Raw genomic sequence first — 20,263 nt, 5'->3', positions numbered from 1 at the left:
TTTACAGTAAATTTCAAAACAATCAATGCCAATAAAGAAAACATTGATTTCTGTCTGTTTGGTCTGTTTATCAACAGTGTTGGCGAAAGTTACTTTAGAAACTAAAGCATTTCAATATTGAGTTACTCCCTAAATAAGGAACTAGTTGCATTACTTAATTACTTTTTATGGTAAGTAATGCGTTACGTTACTTTTGAGTTACTTTTCCGTTACTTTTTATTACCTGGCTGAGGTTTGATCCCTTTCAAAACAATTTTTTTCTTTCTTTCTTTTTAATACAGGAGTTCTGCAATTAACAACGTATAACACAGCACTGTATAACACCTACATTTACCTTTAAAAACATATAAAAATAATACTTTAATATAATGTTATCTGACCCCAGAGCTATACATGTCGTATATAAGAGATTATTAACATTTTAAAGCAATGTGTTTGCTACTTTTGTACTATCTGTCTAATTGAGACAATTATCTTTTCTATTTCCTCTAAATAATGAACACATTCTCTCATTGATTGCGTGATTCGTTGTGACTACTTAATTTTTAATTCAGCAATTTATTTTTTAAAAGGTAATTAATTCAACTAAAAAGTTACTCGTGTTACATTTTCAGAAACGTAACTCAAACATTATAACTTTTTTTGTTTTACTCATTACTTAGAACATTATTATGTAACTTGCACTACTTGTAATGCATTACCCCCAAACAATGATCATCAACATACATCAAACTTTTGTTTTTAACAGAAGAAGTGGATAGTGAGTAAATTATGGCAGATTTTTTTTTAAGGTAAATTATCTCTGTAATTGTAATCTCTTAAAATGTATCCAGTCTCCAGTCTCTATTTATTAAGTCTTCATAAGTGTTAATGGATCATAAAGACTAGAGCTGCATCCTTCGACATCTGCGTTGCAAGATCAAATGTGTCAGTAGCTGTGTTTGCATTCCATTAGGATTCACATAAACAGCTCAATCGGGCTGAAAAGCACGTAAATACCTTAATCGATTGGAATGAAATTGGAAAGGGAGGTAAAAACCTTTTCTAAATCAATCGAAAAGGCATGTAAACACACGACTACACATATGCAGAGATGTAGAGAACAGCACAATTACATATGACAAGCTGTTGTTTTTAAGGAATAAAGTGTCATGTCATTGTTAAATGTTACTCTGGACCACAAAACCAGATACTGTATATATATTTTGGGAATAACCAACAATAAACTGTACTGTATGAGCACAAATTTATGATTTTTATTTCATGCCTGAAATGACTTGAAACATTAAAATATATTAAATGACTGACTATTAAAGGGGGGCTGCATGGTGGCTCAGTGGTTAGCATTGTCGCCTCACAGCAAGAAGGTTACTTGTTCGAGTCTCAGCAGGGCCAGTTGGCATTTCTGTGTGGAGTTTGTATGTTCTCCCCATTTTGGTGTTGGTTTCTTCCGGGTGTTCCGGTTCCCTCACAGTCTAAAGACATGCGGTATACAGTAGGTGAATTGAATAAACTAAATTGGCCATATAGTTTATGAGTGTGTGTGTGTGTGTGTGTGTGTGTGTGTGTGTGTGTGTGTGTGTGTGTGTGTGTGTGTGTGTGTGTGTGTGAATAAGTGTTTTTCCCAGTACTGGGTTGCAGCTGGATAGGCATCTGCTGCGTAAAACATATGGCGGAATAGTTAGCAGTTCATTCCGCTGTGGTGATCTCTGAAATAGAGCCTAAGCCATTTGAAATTAATCAATGAATGAGATTTAAAGGGACAGTTCACCCCAAAAAATTTTAATTCTGTCATCTTTTACTTTGCTTTGACTTGATCCAAACCTGTTTGAGTTTCTTTCTTCTGTTGAACACAATTTCTATACACTGTAAAACCCAACAGGCAACTTTATCAAATGAAATGAGTGTAGTTAACCTAAAATTGACTGAAGGTAATTCTACACATTTAAAAAGAGTTTTGAACTCAATGTTGAAGGTAATGAGTTATTTAACTACATCATTACTTCAACTTAAATGGAGAAAGTTCACAGTACTCTTATAGACTAGTTTTTTTTTAACTTGTATCGGTTTCCTCAAACAGTTTGAGTTGCCTTAACTTGAGTTTTACAGCACTCAGTTGGTTTGTGTTCACTTCATTTATTGGGTTTTACTGTGCTCAAATTGCTTCGTTTACTCAAATGGATTAAGCTCACAGAACTCGTTAGGGTTATTTTTTAACTTTAAATGGTTTGTTGCAATCGGTTTACTCAAACAGTTTGAGTTACCTTAACTTTTTGGGTTTTACAGTGTATTTTTTATGGTATATCTATAGTATGTGATCTTTCTATTATGGAAGTCATTGGTTACAGAGTTTAGCTTTCTTCAGAATACTGTATTTGCTAAGAGTTCAACAGATTAAAGAAACTCATAAAGGTTTGTAACCACATAAGGGTGAGGGAGTACATTTTTTATTTCTCTTTAAGTAAACATCATCTTCAATTGAGACATTTAGTAAGTTTTGTTCTGTAAATATCTCAAAGCCTATTGTTTTTTTAATATCCATTTTAAATAATTAATATGGTAATTTGTTACTTTACTCCACAGATTTTTATTAACTTGCCTTAAAAGAACACTGCAGCATACAGTATGTACTCTCAGTAATGTTAACTTTATAGGTGATTCTTTCAGATTCCACATATTTAAATAGTTGTATCTCGGCCAAATTTTGCTCTACAGACAAAACATACATCAATGGAAATCTAATTTATTCAGCAGCATTCAGTCTATAAATGTGTACAAATCTCAATTTTCAAAAAAAATGTTGTTTTGTGATCCTTTGACAAAAATCTCTGTCCACACACTTTATACTCTCAACTACAGACAGCTTGTTTTGGCCATTGAGGTGGGCAAATTTACTGCTTGATAAATGTAAACTGCAAGGCAAAAAAATCTGCATGTACGTGTCTTATAGATGTAACCTGGAAAAAATGACGATAAACTAATTAAACTTCATTCATTAATTTTCTTTTCGACTTAGTCCCCTTTATTAACCAGGGGTCCACACAGAGGACTTATCCAGCATATGTTTTACGCAGCAAATGCCCTTCCATCAGCAACCCATGACTGGGAAACACCCATACACTCTCGAATTCACACACATAGCCTATAGACAATTTAGCATATTCAATTCACCTACACCACGTCTTTGGACTGTGGGGGAAACTGGAGCATGGTTTTTGAAACATTTCTGTAGTTTTATCATGTATTTGTGGCAAACTGGCGGTCCTCAGCCTATCTTTGCTCCTAAAGCACTAGACCTTTCTTGGATGCTGCTTTTAAACCAAATCATAATTACAATAATAATAATTCCTTATATTTACAGTATATAGTGCTTTTCTGGGCACTCAAAGCGCTTTACACATTGGGGGGATCTCCTTATCCACCACCATTGTGTAGCATCCACCTGGATGATGCAGCGGCAGCCATTTTGCACCAGACTGCACACTAGTGCAGTGATTGGTGGAGAGGAGCCAATTATGATATAAGAAGGGTTAGGAAGCCATAATGGACAGGCCAGTGGGCAAATTTGGCCAGGATGTTGGGGTGAAACCCCTACTCTTTTTCAAAGGACATCTTTAAATATTTTTAACGATCACAGAGAGTCAGGACCTTGGTTTACGTCTCATCCGAAAGATGGCACTCACTGAGCAGTATAGAGTCCCCGTCACTATACTGGGGCATTAGGACCCACAAAGACCGCAGGCTGGGCGCCCCCTGCTGGCCTCACTAACACCACATGAGCCATTAATTGTCACTTTAACCTGAATACTAGTATCTTGAAAAATATCTAGTAAAATAGTATGTACTGTTATCAAAGCAAAGATAAAAGAAATCAGATATTAGAAATGTGTTAAACTAGTTATCTAAAACTATTATTTTTATTATTATGGGTTGAAAAAAAATCTTCTTTGCGTTAAATGGAAAGGGAAAAGAGGGCTAATAATTCAGGAGGGCTAAAAATCTGACTTCAACTGTACATGATTTAACTCTCCAGCTTGCTAGTAGCGACTCCATGACCTGGGCTGCATTCCCTTTGCTTTTGGACATCCATGCACTTACCCTCGGGGGACACCCCACCGCCATTTTGTAGTGTGTTCCACTCCATAAAATGGACAAGAGTATTGACAAACGCTCAATCTTGACAACATTTACATTTTTGATACACTTCAGGCAGCTTCCATGCAATATGACTGTTCCTTTATAGCAGATCCTCCTTATATAGACTTGAATTGGACAAATTCATAAAGAAAATATAATAAATCAGCTCAATAGTGGAATGAATGTGATTAAACTTGTAGTATGTCTAAGTTCAACCCTTCTCACAGGTTCTGCAAGTAAGCACTCGTGAAAAGTAAGCAATGACGTATAGCCAAGTCCATGGCTATAACGGAGGGAAGTTAACAAGGGAAGGGCATAAAAATGTGGAACGCAGCCCAGAAATAACACAGGTTAGATAAGGGAGGCTGGTGTGCCTCAGGGAACAGAGTTGAAGACGTCACTTATGGCGCTTTGTGTTTTACAATTATTAGTAACACTATTAGTTCAAGTTAATGCATTACCTAACATTACTGCTTTATTTTATATTCTACAGTATTCTTTTGAGTTAATAAATATCAGTGTTGTAAAGTAATGATTTACAAATACTTAAATTACTGTAATTGATTAGTGGTGGAGAGTACTGAAAAATCATACTTAAGCAAAAGTACCATTACTTAAAAATGCCTAAAAATGTAGTGCAAGTAGAGTAAAACTATCTGTTGTAAATATTACTCAAAGTATGAGTAAAAAGTAGACCTTTTAAAAGTACTTGTCACCGACTCGGTCCCAGTCATTGCCCTCGCTGGCCAGCAGAGGTCATCATCACCGGACTATTGACATTACGTCATCCACTTACACTGATTGCAGACACACCTGACACGCATCCAGCAATCACCTTCCATACACATATAAGCAGCACACACACGCTGCTTCATTGGGAAGTCTTGTTTTGCCCTGGCTAACACTATTGAGTGGTCTCATCCTTGCATGCCTTCCCGTTGTGATCCTGCTTTGTTTACTGACCCAGTCTTGCCTGCTGCCTGCATTGTACTTCAGCCTGAATCCCGACTTTGATCCTAGCTGCCTGCCTTTGAACTCTAGCCTGCTTACCGACTCTGATACTAGCTGCCTGCCTCTGACCCATGCCTGCTTACTCATCCTGTGTTTACCTGCCGCCAGCCAAACGACTACATACTACTGTGTTTGTGAGTTTGCGCACGCACAACATCTGTGTGCTATTGTTGATTAAACTGTTTAATAAAAACTGCAAATGGATCCCTCAGCCACTTCATTACAGTACTTAAGAGTAGTGAGTATTAGGTTATAAAAAGCTAATCACCAATAACAAATCAAATGACGATGATGTTGGTTTGAGTTTAGGTTGTGTTGGAAAGTGACCGAAAACCTTCGTCATTCCAACGTAAATCCCATAAATTACTAATATTTTTAAAGAAACTTCTCCTGACCTCTTTTATTGAACACGCATGGAATTGATTAGATATTTCAACAGTATTAAAGGGAACCCCTTTTTACAAGATGAAAAATAAGTTTATGATGTTCCTAGAGTGTGTATGTGAAGTTTCAGCTCAAAGCAGCCCACAATTTTTTTTTTTTTTTTTGAGCTACAAATGCCTATGTGCTCACCTAGAGGTAGATTCAAAAAGATTATCTCTGTGATAAACTGAAAATGTAAAAGAAGTGGCTCGGAAGCCACATTTATAATGTCTCTTAGTTGCTAACATTATTATTATTTATTTTTTGTTTAAGATGTACTGAAAAAAATGTCAGGTGACATTAGGTGACCAAAATTCAATGTCTAGCCAGTGTCTAAGGACGACATTATTTTTATCACCTATAACAACGTTAAATGACATTGATATTTGGTTGATTTTAGGCTGTGTTGGAAAATTACCAAAATCCAACATCGATCAAATATCTTGAACCAACGTCATTTTGATGTCAGATCCTGACATTTATTTGTCAGGTGTGGCAACCAAAATTCAACGTCTGATAAAGGTCATAGTGGTAACATCCACACAACATGAAGCTGTAACATCATTAGATGTTGATATTTGGTTGATTTTAGGTTGGATATTGACATCTGCCTGATGTTGGGTTATGATGTCAAACCGATTTTCATTTCCAAACAAAACACAATATCCACACAACGTTGAGGTACAACATCGATCTAACGTCATGTTGATGTCTTGAGCCTGTTGGGTGTTTAAGGCCATTTCGTTCACTATACAGTAAACATCCGTCATCTTCTCATCAGTGACATTCATCTAAACAGTCTCTGGGTCAATGCGTGTAAAGATTTTGGACATCTTGGACACTTTTAATGCATCTAAACCGTTTGCTGCAATTATAAAGCATCCATGTCTTGAGGTAGATCATTATTATGTGATTTACCTTTTATGTGAGATTTGATTAGACAGGAATCACATCACTGATTTTTTTCAATTCCCAAAGACATGAAAAAATAAAGTAGTGACTGCAGGTTGAAGGAAAGTAGTGGAGTAAAAGTACAGATACTGCACTAAAAATGTACTCAAGAGAAAGTAAAAGTACACATTTTTAAGACTACTAAGTACATTACAATTACTGAGAAAAACTACCCAATTACAGTAATTTTTTGAGTATTTGTAATTAGTTACTCTACACCACTGTAATTGAGTGATATTTTTTCTCAGGAACAGGGTATACGCACAGAGACTATTAATTGTCAGTGAGCTAGCTTAAGCTCTTTAGTGAACTGAAATGCCATTACAAAATCGACAAATTTAAGATCAGGTTTCTTCAAAAAATCAATAATTATTTCTACCTAATTGATATACAATGATTGATACCTCCCCAGCAGGCACACAACGTCAAAAGACATTAATAGGTTAGATTTAGGTCGTGACATCAGGTGACCAAAACTCATTGTTTATTCAGCATATGAGGACAACGTTATTTTTACGTCCAATAACAATGTCAAATGAGGTTGATATTTGGTTGATCTTAGGTTGTGTTGGAAAGTGATTAAAATCCAACACTGAGCGAACATCTTAAACCAACCTCATATTGAAGCCTAATGTTGATATTTGTTTGTCAGGTTTGGCAACCAAAATCCAACATCTGATAGACGTCATAGTGGTAATGTCAACACAACGTCAAGCTGTAACATCATTAGACTTTGATATTTGGTTGATTTTAGGTTGGACGTTGGACATTGACATTAACGTTGGGTTCTGATGTCAACCTGATTTTCATTCACAAACAAAATGCAACATTCCCATGAAGTTGGGGTACAATGTCAATCTGACGTTATGTTGAACTCCTTGCCTGCTGGGATGTCTTTAAAATATGGAAATACAATTTACTGCAATACTTTCAATTGAGTTTCTGCACTTGCCTGTTGCGCCTGGTGCATACATTTAAACCAGGGGTGTCCAAACTCACTCCTGGAGAGCCGGTATCCCACATTTTGTAGTTCCAAACCCAATTAAACACACCTGAACCAGCTTATCAAGCTCTTTCTAGGTATACTGAAATGTCCAGGCAAGTGTGTGTAAGAAAGTTGGTTAGAAACTATGCAGGACACCGGCCCTCCAGGACAGAGTTAGGACACTGATTTAAATAGTCTTCCATTTTGTTTTACGCTTTAACAACCTAATGAATGCTTAAGTCTATTCAACTGGTTATGTTTGAATAAATTACATTGTTGATGCTGTAAAAGGAACTGAAAATTAAAAATAGTAGTAGGATTTACAACAGATATTGTACATTTACCTTACTTGCACTACATATATGTGTATACTTGTCATTAGTTTAATGTATGCCTTTTTTCCACCACTGATACTGTAGAAATTTCAGGTCAGCTACAGATAGGCGTATAACTTTGATTTTAATATATCAGTTAAGGTTGAAATTGACATAAACTAAGACAAAAAGTATTTAATACTCTTAGTTTGTCAACTAAATTAGTAACAAGTATGACTGTTACATTCAAAACAGTGTGTCTATTTATGTGAACTCCACCCACCATTGTCTGTTTGTTCCTGACACAAATACAAAAGAAACCAAAGCATTAAGAGAGCGCAGCTTTTCTGTTGTTGATGTTGTTGTTGTTTTCACCGAGTTCAAATACTGCTTTCTTTTCAGTCAAATAATTCTTCCATTTTCCTTTTAAAGGTATTTAATGGGATAATATTAATTATTAAATACAGCAAGTGTTGACTTTGTATTGATTTGAAAGAACTGGCACATCAACAATTAGAGAGTGAACATTTTGGGATTATTTTTTGTTTTTCTAACTTATGTTCTGCTAACATATGAACTTGACCATTAAGACATTCATTAATTAAATGTGTTTGTTCTTTTTGTTGCAACATCTGAGGTATAAAGAACTCTGTGTGATTAACAACAAGAAGGAAACCTATCTAAATGTAAGTCTAAGGCAGTAAAAAAACATACTAAAAAAATACCCCAAGAGAGCTTATGCATTGCATATTTTAATTGAACAGTTTATTGAGATTGTTTTGTGACTGTAAGAACATGCTTTCAATTTTCAATGTACAGAAACCACAAATGTCAATAAATTACAGTAATTAAAATGATTATAACTTTCGACAATAATACTATTATATGAGGTTGACACGGTGGCGCAGTGGGTAGTACAATCGCCTCACAGCAAGAAGGTTGCTGGTTCGAGGCTTGGTTGGGTCAGTTGGTATTTCTGTGTAAAGTTTGCATGTTCTCCCCGTGTTCACATGGGTTTGCTCCGGGTGCTCTGGTGTTCCCCACAGTCCATAGATATGTGCTGTAGGTGAATTGGGTAACCTAAATTGGCCATAGTTTATGTGTGTGATTGAGTGTGTGTGTGTGTGTGTGTGTGTGGGGGGGTGTTTCACAATGATGGGTTGCTGCTGGAAGGGCATCCGCTGCATAAAACATATGCTGGATAAGTTGGCAGTTCATTCCGCTGTGGCGACCCCAGATAAATAAAGGGACTAAGCCGAAAATTAATGAATGAATGAATATTAATATATGAGACCCTGTACCACAAAGCTTATAAATTTTTTTGCACAAGTATATGTTTAGCAATAGCTAAAATACATTGTATGAGTAAAAATAATAGATTGTTCGATTTTAATTTCAGTTTTAATTTTAATTTTTTTTTTTTTAATTTTTAGTTTCATTTTTGCATTTTTATAATTAGATTTTACTTTCATATCAAAAATCATTACAATAATAAGCAAAGATCATATTAGAGAGCCCCTCTTATGCAGTGTGCAACACAACTCTAGGTAAATGAAAACATCCAGCTGAGGGTTAAATCTGAAAATGCACCATGTTTAAAAATACTGATATTTTTAATAAAAGATTTGACTCGGAGTCCTTCAAATGATTTGTCATTCATCCGGATCTTTTGTCTGTTCGTATCGACATCAACACGTAACAATACCAAATATAAAGTGCCGGTAAAACATAAACTCGCCTTTCCCTTCAAACACTAGAAGAGTGCGGGTGTGTGTGGGACTGATCCCAACTGAAGATGAGTTAACATCAATGAGTGAACGTTCTGGTGATTAATACAATAATCTACAATGTATTGGGGGATTCGTTGGCTGTTTGTTAAAGGAAGCATCAGAAAAGACTATATAGGACTTGGAGACTATGGATGTCAGAGCTGGACAGGAACTTTATCAGTACGAATGAACCACTTAACAAATCATATGGGAGTCGTTAGGATATTTTGGTAAAAATAAATGCATATTATAAGACAATGAAAGTGTTTTTTGACCTTGCATGCAAATCAGCCTGTTGTTGAAACCAAAATATGACTTTATTGCATATAGGGGCTGTTTCAGTCAAGATATTTTGTATATTTCCTACTGTAAATATATAAAAACAAATTGTTTTATCAGTTATATGCATGTACTTAATTCGGACAACTTTAAAGGCAATTTTCTCAATACTTTGCTTGATTTGAACCCTCAAATTCCAGATTTTCTAAATTTTATCTAAAGTATTCATTTCAAATTTTATCTAAAGTATTCATCTAAATTTTGTACAAACTATACATCGATGGAAAGCTTATCTATTCAGCTTTCATGTGATGTATACATCTCAATAAATAAATACAAATAAAAGAAAGTTATGACTGTTTCAGGGTCACATTTATGATTTGATTGTTAAAATGATTTTATATTCCCGTGCCTAAATTACACTTCTAAAAATACTTCACATATCGAAGGGTAAATGAGAAAAATAAAAAATACAATTTTATATATTGCTGTTATAGCTTATTTTAAATCTTATTAATTAATCTTCAGCGAAGTTTGAAGTATTCTGGGGGACCCTGCTTGAGAACCATTGGAAACACCACTTTGGATTTCTTCAAATGTAATGTGTGTGTGCGCGTGTTTTTTCTGCTATAAGGCTGATCTGACTTTATGCAGTGATTTTCAGACTCTGTCACGTCCCCCTGGTAAATCACCTGCAGATCCTCCACTGAAAGCCCTCCTTCAGAGGTGTTGTTCTCTGCCTCTGCCAAACACACTCTCTGCACTGGAGCCTATCACCCTCACACATGTGCTCACTCCTCCAGGTACAGTCTACATTCAAACTACTGTATACCTCAATGTTGCTTCATGTGCAAACATGAACAGCTGATCAAACTGATTAAACAGTATATTGTGGCATACTATGCCACTTTTTACAAGATGTAAAATCTCTCTCTGATGTGTCTAGAGTGTGTATGTGAAGTTTTAGCTCTAAATACCCCACAAATAATGTTTTATAACTCATTGAAACTGCCCCTTATAGGCTTTGATCCTAAATGTGCTGTTTTGTTGACTGTCGCTTTAAATTCAAATGAGATTGTGCTCCTTTTTAAAAGAGGGCAGAGTTACAGATGCTCATGTGTCAGCATAGCAGCACATTCAAAACCGGACAGTTTTTTTCTCTGTCATTGTATAATGATAATGATCTGTTCTGTTGACAATTGGAAAAAATATAGCTTAAAGGGGCTAATAACATTGACCTTAAAATGGTTTTATAAACATTAAAAACTGTTTTTATTCTTGCTGAAATAAAACAAATAAAACATTCTCCTAAAAAAAAAATTTTATAGGAAATACAAATAAATAAATAAATAGATAAATAAATAAATAAATAAATAAATAAATAAATAAATAAATAAATAAATAAATAAATAAATAAATAAATAAATAAATAGATAAATAAATAAATAAATATTTGAAAAGGAAAAAAAATCACAAGTAGGCTAATCATTTTAGCTTTATATTTATTCAGTTTTTTATATTAATTTCAGTAATATTTTTAAACAACAAGCTAATTTTTACATGATTTATGTGTAATATAGTTTGTAAAGTAATATACTCTGTCTTTTAGAAGATATATTATATGATAGACTTGATGTGTTTACCAAACAAGTGGTTCTAATTGGTGTTCTTTTCAACCTGTTCTGCAGCAAAGTCGATAGCTAAGTCAAGCATTCTCCGTATGAGGAACAGCAGCACAGGATCTAATAGACGGAAGCTGTTTAGACCAGGATCAGGACCTCTGCATGTGAACATGGTGAGTGATTAATCTTCAGTGTCAAAACCGCATACCTGTTTCAGGCTTTTAGGAGTATTAACAGTGACTTCATTTGATGATCAGAGAGTAATGCAGGATGGATGATTGAATGTGCAACACTCATGGTGCTAATAATATTCCCCTGAATTCAATTTTTATTGATTAATTTTACTGTAGTATCATAGGGATACTTCATAATTAAATAAAACTCATAATTTACTCTCCCTCACATGGTTTTATTTTAGAGAATGCTGGTGGCTGGGACCCAGCAACTTCCATAGCCAAAAAAAAACACTTTGGAAGTCAATAGCTGTGTCTCATTTCAGAGGCTGCATCCTCCGAAGGATGCATTCGAAGTGCGCTGTATCATCCCGATGCAACAAATTAAAAAAAAATAAAATTGAAGGCTCCTTCAATCGCAGCCTCAAACTGCATCCTTCGTTTCCCAGATAATGAAGGACACAACCAGTGAATCCTTCGCAGCCTTGAACATCCCAAGATTCATTGCTTACTGATAACGTCAGGATATTTTAAAAGAAAACTCTAAACTAAATTTTAAATGTATGAATTAGGTTTTTTTTTTACTTGGATATTTAAACACATGTTAAAAAAAACAGAGTATGACATGTCTTACTAAAGAGTGATTTTATAGTTTACATTTTTTGTGTACATGTATGGATTAAAGGAAATATTTTTCCAGCTTGTCTAAACCTTGCTTTGCCTTCAGATTTCTTAAAATAAGCTTTAAAATCGCTTTGAAAAAAAAGTAATTACAAACTGTATCAGCGCTTAATAAAGGGCCATGACACACCCCACTTTCAGTTCAAGTCTACCTCAGAATTTTTTCAAAAAATGCATCATAATGGGCGTGGAGCTCCATGATCAGAGGCAGGAGTGGGCGTGGCCAGCAGAGCAGGGGAGAAGGAGGGGAGCGAACAACTGTTGTCAGCACACAAAATAAGACACAAACCGTGAGGACACGCATGATTTTATAGTTTACAAAGTTAAAATGCAAATAAATAAACAGTAATTTAATGCCCTGTTACATTTGTTATTTGTAATTTCATACACACAACTACAATTTATATCATTGTAAAGATAATCGTGTTCATTTAAAACACTATAGATGAGGACTTTTCCCTCAATCCCCGGGGCTGAATGCAGACTCAGTGCAGCAGGTCTCTTGCCCTGCCTATTTCAACCATTAGCCCTGCTGGTAATCTGGAGGATTTAGGCGAACACAGCAGCACGGCGATGTGTCTAAATGTGAACAAACTCCACTGATAACAGACAAAGTCCGCCATACTCTGCTCTCCTAACAAAAATGCTTGCTGCACACAAAAAGCTTTGCTGTATCGGCCCTGACAGGATTGTGGGGAAAAACATGCAACAAACCCCGTGGATCATGGAAACAAACATACGAGCCTTCATGAACGGCTAAATACTGTGTGCCGTGGTTCCGTGGAAAAGTCTCACCCAGTCATCAGCATATATATATATATATATATATATATATATATATATATATATATATATATATATAAGAAGTTATGTTTTGCAGTGCAGGAAGCGTAAATGAAACAAGAATGGCTATTTTTAAATGTTATTACATCAGCACATTGAATAAAGATGTCCATTAAGATGTCTGTCTTATGTAGGGGTGTCAAAATTAATAGTTTTTTCGGTGCACCGCGATGCAGACGCGGACAATAAGGTATCGGTTAAGTAATAATCATAACCGGTTATTATGTAGTGACGTCATTTATCTCCTGTGCGCTCTGTCGCGAGGGAGGTGAGCGAGTATTTACAATACTCAGCCAACTCAGGGCCGGCCCGAGGCATAGGCACCATAGGCAAATGCTAAGGGAGCTGTATATCCAGGGGGGCGCCAGAAAGGAAGGGGGCACCCATTCAGTTATAGACGGCAATAACTCAAAAACCTCTTACCCTAAAAAGATCTAAAGTGTGTTTCCTACAAAAAGACAAAGCTGGTTATGTTTCACAGCTGTCTTTTTATTTTTTTTCGCTCTATTACGACCACTGCTCCGTTTAAGCCCTCGCAATATTTGTTTAGCCGGGAGAGCTTGCTTCTTTATTTTTCGTTTTTCTGCTCCGCTCAGCGCGAGCTCTCCCTGTTGCGAGGGCTTAAGTGTGTGTGTGCGTGCGTGTGTGTGTGTGTGTGTGTTTGTTTCTTTGGTGTTGTCTATGTTTGTGTATGTGTTTGAATGAGAGATAGTGTGGTACTGTGTGTCTGTGTGTTTATACAGACAGCTTGTCTGGAAAGCATCGTCAATGCACCGAGATATCAAATCGAACTGAATCGAAGGCATGATAATCGTAACCGAACCGTGAGACCAGTATAGGTTCACACCTCTAGTCTTATATGAGATTTTAAGGGTTAATTCACCCTCCTCTGAAAGTCCATGCAACCAAAATTTAAGGTTCATAACATAACTTGAATGTAACCCACATAAATGGATCTATTTAATACACATCTTTTTAAGAGATGTCACTTTATCACTATATGAACAACATCACAGTCTGAAATTCAGTGCTTTTCAGTGTTTAGTTTATGTATCTTGTTTCTATATTTACCTGATGAAGTGTTAATAGGGTAGGATGTGCTGCTGATTTTCTGGTATTGTACTACGTAGTATTACAACATCAATAGAGCACAATATGTAACTAAACAAGACATGCCTTTTCCTCCATTCTGTTCACTCGGTTAAAACATTTAGCATGTACAGTAGTTAAAAATATAGATCATAAAAAAAATTATAAATGAATCAAATTAATTTTAAAGTTTTCCTACTTTTTTTATTTTGACAAGGGCTACAACTCTTTTCCTCTGTGTTCACTCTAGTCAAATATTGCCTTTTTACTCACATCCATTGTTTTAGCAAATGGTGAATCAAACCATTATTCTCATGCTTAACCTTTTTTCAGTGTGAAGTCATGTTGTTTGGTGCCATTTTAGGCCAGGTGACATACTTATGGTGATCACTGTGGAGCTACAAAATGTGTTTAACAGGCAGAAATGTAGGACAAGGAGACTTAAACACTTAAGGAAATTAACCAAGCTTTTCAGAGTTACTTGAAAATTACTGATAAGTTTGATTTGAGTTTGAGCTAAACTCTGCAGCACTGAGAAGATTTATTGGCATATTGTTAAACAATTCATATTGTATATTAACTTTATTCCATAATTCATTGTATAACCTAATGCAGCGGAAAACACTGCTTGTGTTACTGTGATTATTCATTTTAAAATAAAATTCACAAATTACTTTATTCTTTCCATATGTCTCACAAAGACCACTATTTTAAAGCTGTCTTGGAATACACTATGTTGTTTAAATTTGTTCTTTGACATTTAGAATAAACTATGTTTCGTAGGTAAGTGCAAAATACGGTTCAACAAGCCAATTTATATCCCTAGAAATTGGCATTAGAATGAAAGCTCAGTTTTTACCTTATTTGGAAGGATCATGAATATTAATGAGCTCTGCTCTCATGCTGCTCTCAGCTCTCTGATGTTCACACAGCATGATGTACTCGGAAATACACATGTGCAAAATCATCATACATCAGCTGACAAAAAATTCTGAACAAATGACAATCGTTTTAAATGAAGTGGACGGGAGGTTTACGTTAGGGGCGAGCGAGTTCTGTAGGCAACTAAGCCTGCTCCTCCATTACTGCTCCTGAGTTGTGCATTGTGAGTAAAATGCAGGCTAAATAATAATTACAGCTGACAAAAGGGACTGACAGAAATGTGTTTAGAGTTTGTGGGTTTAACATGTATGAAAACACAGACAGGAATTAATACAAACCTCCTCATTAACAGATGATTTTTTTCCAATATAACTGCTGTCCTTTTACTTCAGAAAAATTACAGTAAGTGATTTGACATGATGTACTGTATAAACATGCATTAAACATTTATATTCAGCAGTTTACATGTGTTTGTTGCCTCGTTACAATAATACTTTCACAAAATACCTGTTAAACTAGCAAAATCTACATTTAAACATACCTTTATCTATTTGAGGTGGCATTTAATATATTTATAATCAGAATTTTGCATTCTGATGAGCTGTGAAACAATGAAACAACATTGGCAGCTTCCGGCTGTTCTTTAAAGCCTAGTTTCAAATTAAAAGTCCCACACAAATAGAAAACATTATAAGCTGTTATGCAGTACTTCAAATATAAGAGGAAAAACGTGTAATTGTTGTAATCTCACTAAGAAACATTGTGACCAATCAAACGCTGCCTGGAGCTTGCATATTAATGATCCGATGTTGAACATCAAAGTTGGTGTTTTGTAGCAATTGGCCTGTTTTTCACTAGGATTTTACACTGATATAATTTACATAAGAATGAGGAAACAATGGTGTTGTGTTTGTGGCTTACAATCTGATAGGACCATGTACTGAACTTTCCAGCTATGCCTGGGTATATTCAGATTTTCATTCTGTGGTACTTTTAAATATGCCTTGTTGTTATTAGTAGTTTTGCTGTGGCACAGTTTCCAACATTCTGAAAATATAGCCCCTTTTTAAACTTCTGGGGCCTCATGTACGAAGACTTGCGTGGAAATCTTACTAAAACATTGCGTACGCAAAAAGCTGTAAATGTGCGTACGCATAAAAAAATTCAGATGTTTGAAACACTGCGTACGCCGAATCTCACGCATATTCTTTTGTACATCCGAATGAACGTGAAACTGAGCGCAACATGCACGAGCACAAAACCCCTCCCTGCCTCCTCCCCCGTATGAATATGCAAATGACTATGCTAATGGCAAAACCCAACGAAAAAGCAATGGCAAAAGCAAGCAAAAAGAGAAACTTTGAACAGAATGTGAAATGGAGGTGCTGCTTTCGGAGGTAGACCAGAGAAAAGCGGTGTTAAAACTGTGCGTACGTCAGCCAGAAAGCTGCCGTGAAGCTGCACACATTCCCACGTTCAGTTCCTTGTTAGTAAATCCAAACGTGAGCGATTCTGAGCGTGAAACCTGGCGTACGCAAAGTTTTTGTGCGTACGCAGCGTTGATACATGAGGCCCCTGGAGATCGCATATTATGTAGCCAGAGGTACGTATGGCTGCATTTCATCTTTAAAACGAACGTTATAAGGGGCGGTTTGATGCCGTTTCTTTTCGCGATTACCAGCTGACCGCTTACCTCCGAATGGACAGCTTTTCTGCTGCTTGTCCAGTTAGCTTGCCGCGTAAGTCGACGAACTTGTAACGTGGAGTGGAGTTGACCGCGACAACGAGGTTCGAGTCTGGCAAAGAACGGTTCCAGAAAGCAGGTAAGAAAAAAACAAAAGCCAAAAGATAAAATAAACAAGTGAAGAACAGGGTGAGAATGTGGTAAAATTCAGGCCATATTGCTTCTGAAAACACTGTTGGTTGGGTTTAGGGAAGGAGAAGGGTGGGTCAGTCAATCTGTCAGTCAGTCAGTCGACAGCAGCCTCTGGTGGATTTACGAGAGAACAGTAGGTGTGAATGGTACTCGTAAAAGAAATTTGAAATCTCAAAAAGCATACACAGCACAAAAACTGCAAAAAATGTACCTCTTGGGACGTTCTTCACACTCTCCAGAAATGTATAAGGGGGTATGTTTTCAGAATGAGCCTGGGTTGAAATGTTCTCATGTCTGCAACCATTTAGGCTTAGTTTGGTTAAATGATCATGCCTGCCTTTCTGCATTGTATGTTTAAGTCTATAAGCAGTACAACAGGATTAAGCAGGAAATATGTTCTCTACCTGCAAACTGTATAAAGAATTTCAGATGGAAGTTAGTCTTTTTCCAGATTGATAAGAACAGAGACACACTAGATTAGTGTCTGACACTCTTCTCTTTTTTCAGTGGAGGATGTGTAAATGAGTTAAACTTGGAAATATACTGCCGATGAAGCTGCTCTGAGTCTTAGTTTAGATGAACTCAGTCTGCAGCTCTCGTGTCAGCTTAAGCTCACGTTAACAAAGGGCTGCAGCAAACTGGGGAGAGAAATCTCACCCTCAAAGTTAATTTGGGTTCAGTATTAAAATCCTTCCCTCCTTTGCATTATGTAATAGGTTTATTTGAAGAAATGAGTCATCAAGTCAAGCAAAGCATGCTGGGAATCAAAGATTAACTGTGGTGTCGTCGAGTCTCTTTCCTCATCAATCTCGTAAAATCCCAGTTTCCATTTCCATATTCTATCCTTTGCACTTCTCAAAATACTCTGCTTCAATGGCAGTCTGGAAAATTTCAGATTTCCACATCAAGTCTGCTTTTATCTGTAAAAATATACTGTAAAAACTCATATTACTGATCTAGTACTAATCTACTAAACTAATATTATTTTTCTAATAAAAAAAACTACTATTAGAAAATTTTAATTTTAATTTTAATTAAATTTCCTAATTAAAAAACTTTTTATATGAACATTTTGTTAATATTCCTATTCCAATCCTCCATTCATCAGTGTCTGATCCCTCTGTAATCATTGTATGCTGATTTGCTGCTCAAGAAACAAATCATGGCCTATACAGATTTATTGTTCAACAAATGTTTGCTGCTTGTTCAAGCTACTTTCAGTTGAGCTGAAACAACACAATTCTTAGTTTTTTTTTAAATATTAATTGTTTTATGTTAAATCCACTTACATTTTTAAAATCAAATAATTTAACTTAGAGATGCAGTATGTAAGTTTGACACCCAGTGGTTGAACTAGGTATTGCATTGCTGGATCAAAACAAACGCAAGTGCAGGTTGCCAGAGTGAGGACCAACAGGAGCGATCAAGACTAAAGGCTGATTTAATTTGTGTTGGACTAACCAACACATCGAATTGATATATTAGAAACAGCTTCTATGAACAACAAAAAACTGACAATGATCACCTCAGGTACACCTCATTTGCTTTATTCAGTGTTAAATGCTAATAATGTGAGTTTGAATGCCATTTCACATTACATTTATTGCTGTTCTACAGAAACCAGCAGCAGATAGTTTACTTCAGATCTTGAAAATAAAATAAACGATTTGAAATTTAACCTTAGAACTGTGACTCAGCATCTATATTTAATAACGTTTAAGAGGTTTATTGTGTATTAATTAGATTAGAAACCTTACTATTCATGAGTGAGTGCACATTCTGTGCTTCTGAATGGCTGTATTAAATTTGTGTCGTTTTTTATCTGGTGCAAACACCCAAATTGCTTATCAATGCAAACCTCATCACGTAGTGTGTTGTTGGGACACAGGGTTACAATGTAACCTGCTCACCTAATGTTTACGTTTCTAATATTTATATTATTTGCTAATTAATAAACTTATCTGGAACTCTAAATCTGTGTCTCATTTCGGAGTCTGCTACTGTCCAAGGAAGGTCGCAATTCGATCACGGGCGCATGCTTTAAGAACCTTCCTGACTGAATGAGTGAAATATGTGGTTTTCCACCAAAGCAACCTGGGGGGCTGAAATATAACTGGCTAAAGCCTGGTTTATACTTCTGCGTCAAGTGATTGGTATAACCCACATTGCAGGCAACGCGCGTAGCTGTGCATTTATACTTCTGCGCGCTGTCTCTGTGGATCTGCATTAACACTTGCGAAAAACTAGTTGGCAGTGAGGTGTTAATGTTCCTCTGTGTCGAGTTTCTTCGCTGCTGTTTTGTTTTTCCTGAACACTTCCGGCATGTACAAGTGACTCAAACTCGCTCATTTTGAGGCAGGAACCGGCGGATGTGCAACAACTTTAACTATGAGGTAAACACAAAACAAAACTTTCCATCCGGAACTCCTTCACGGGACTCCACACTTGTAAACAATCGCTCCATCAGGCTCACACCATTCACGCGGCTCTCTGTCTCGAACAGACTCGTCAGCGCTACCAAGCTGACCCATCACAGAGCTTGCGCTACGCATCGTTGCGACGTGTAGATAGGTGAACGTCAGCAACGGCGACGGCTACGGCGAAGGGCTATGCGTCAGCGCTGTAGCATACGTCAGCGTTTGACGCAGAAGTATAAATCAGCCTTAAACTGGCAGTGGGTGGGTTAAATTACCAAAACAAGCATGTTCACTTGACAAGTTTCTTACTGTAAATATCTGCAAAATTATTATGGTATTTTTATGTTTAGAAGAGTAAAAAGCTCACATACAGCACCTTTAATTCCTTCATGTTGTCCCAACATAAATCAGCTGTGTGGAAGCCAGCATTTTTTACAGTGTGTGCATGCATTTATACATTTTTTTTTTTTAATTGCTTCTCCTAATTTTGTTATATCTTACCTCAGAAACTCACAGACTCAGTAGTGCCAGTTTTATAATTAAGAAGCCAAGGCAATGATGTGATTAAAATTATGACACACACAAACAGTTAATGGTGATTTTAATTGCTATGGCAGGTGCATAATATATCTACATAGCTTTCAAAAGGACTAAAATGTGCATAATTGCAGTTCAATTAGCACATATTATGTTTACAAGGCTGTATATGCTGGCGGATCTTGTAGCAAAGGGTGTGAAGGGTTTTCTCCATATATAACAGTTTCCTATAGAAACAGAAAAATATTTACACTCACCGGTCACTTTATTAGGT

At 36.1% G+C, this 20,263-nt stretch overlaps 1 protein-coding gene across 7 annotated transcripts in view; it reads left to right on the top strand.

Annotated features, from left to right (window-relative positions):
- arhgef9b (Cdc42 guanine nucleotide exchange factor 9b) overlaps positions 1-20,263 on the top strand; it is a 102,490-nt gene that overhangs the window by 10,096 nt on the left and 72,131 nt on the right. For all 7 annotated transcript variants that reach the window (XR_015506832.1, XR_015506831.1, XM_087280564.1 and 4 more), the window contains exons 3-4: positions 10,534-10,672; positions 11,558-11,664. Coding sequence is in view for 5 of the 7 variants with exons in the window: in XM_087280564.1 (XP_087136690.1) it covers positions 10,534-10,672; positions 11,558-11,664 (246 nt within the window). In the remaining 2 variants the exon portion in view is untranslated. The remainder of the gene's footprint in view (positions 1-10,533; positions 10,673-11,557; positions 11,665-20,263) is intronic.

This window comes from Danio rerio, chromosome 14 (assembly GCF_052040795.2).
Source record: "Danio rerio strain M-AB ecotype USA chromosome 14, GRCz13ab, whole genome shotgun sequence".
Taxonomy (NCBI): Eukaryota; Metazoa; Chordata; class Actinopteri; order Cypriniformes; family Danionidae; genus Danio; species Danio rerio.
Note: the sequence above shows the minus strand (reverse complement) of the source record. Positions and strands in the feature narration are given on the sequence as shown.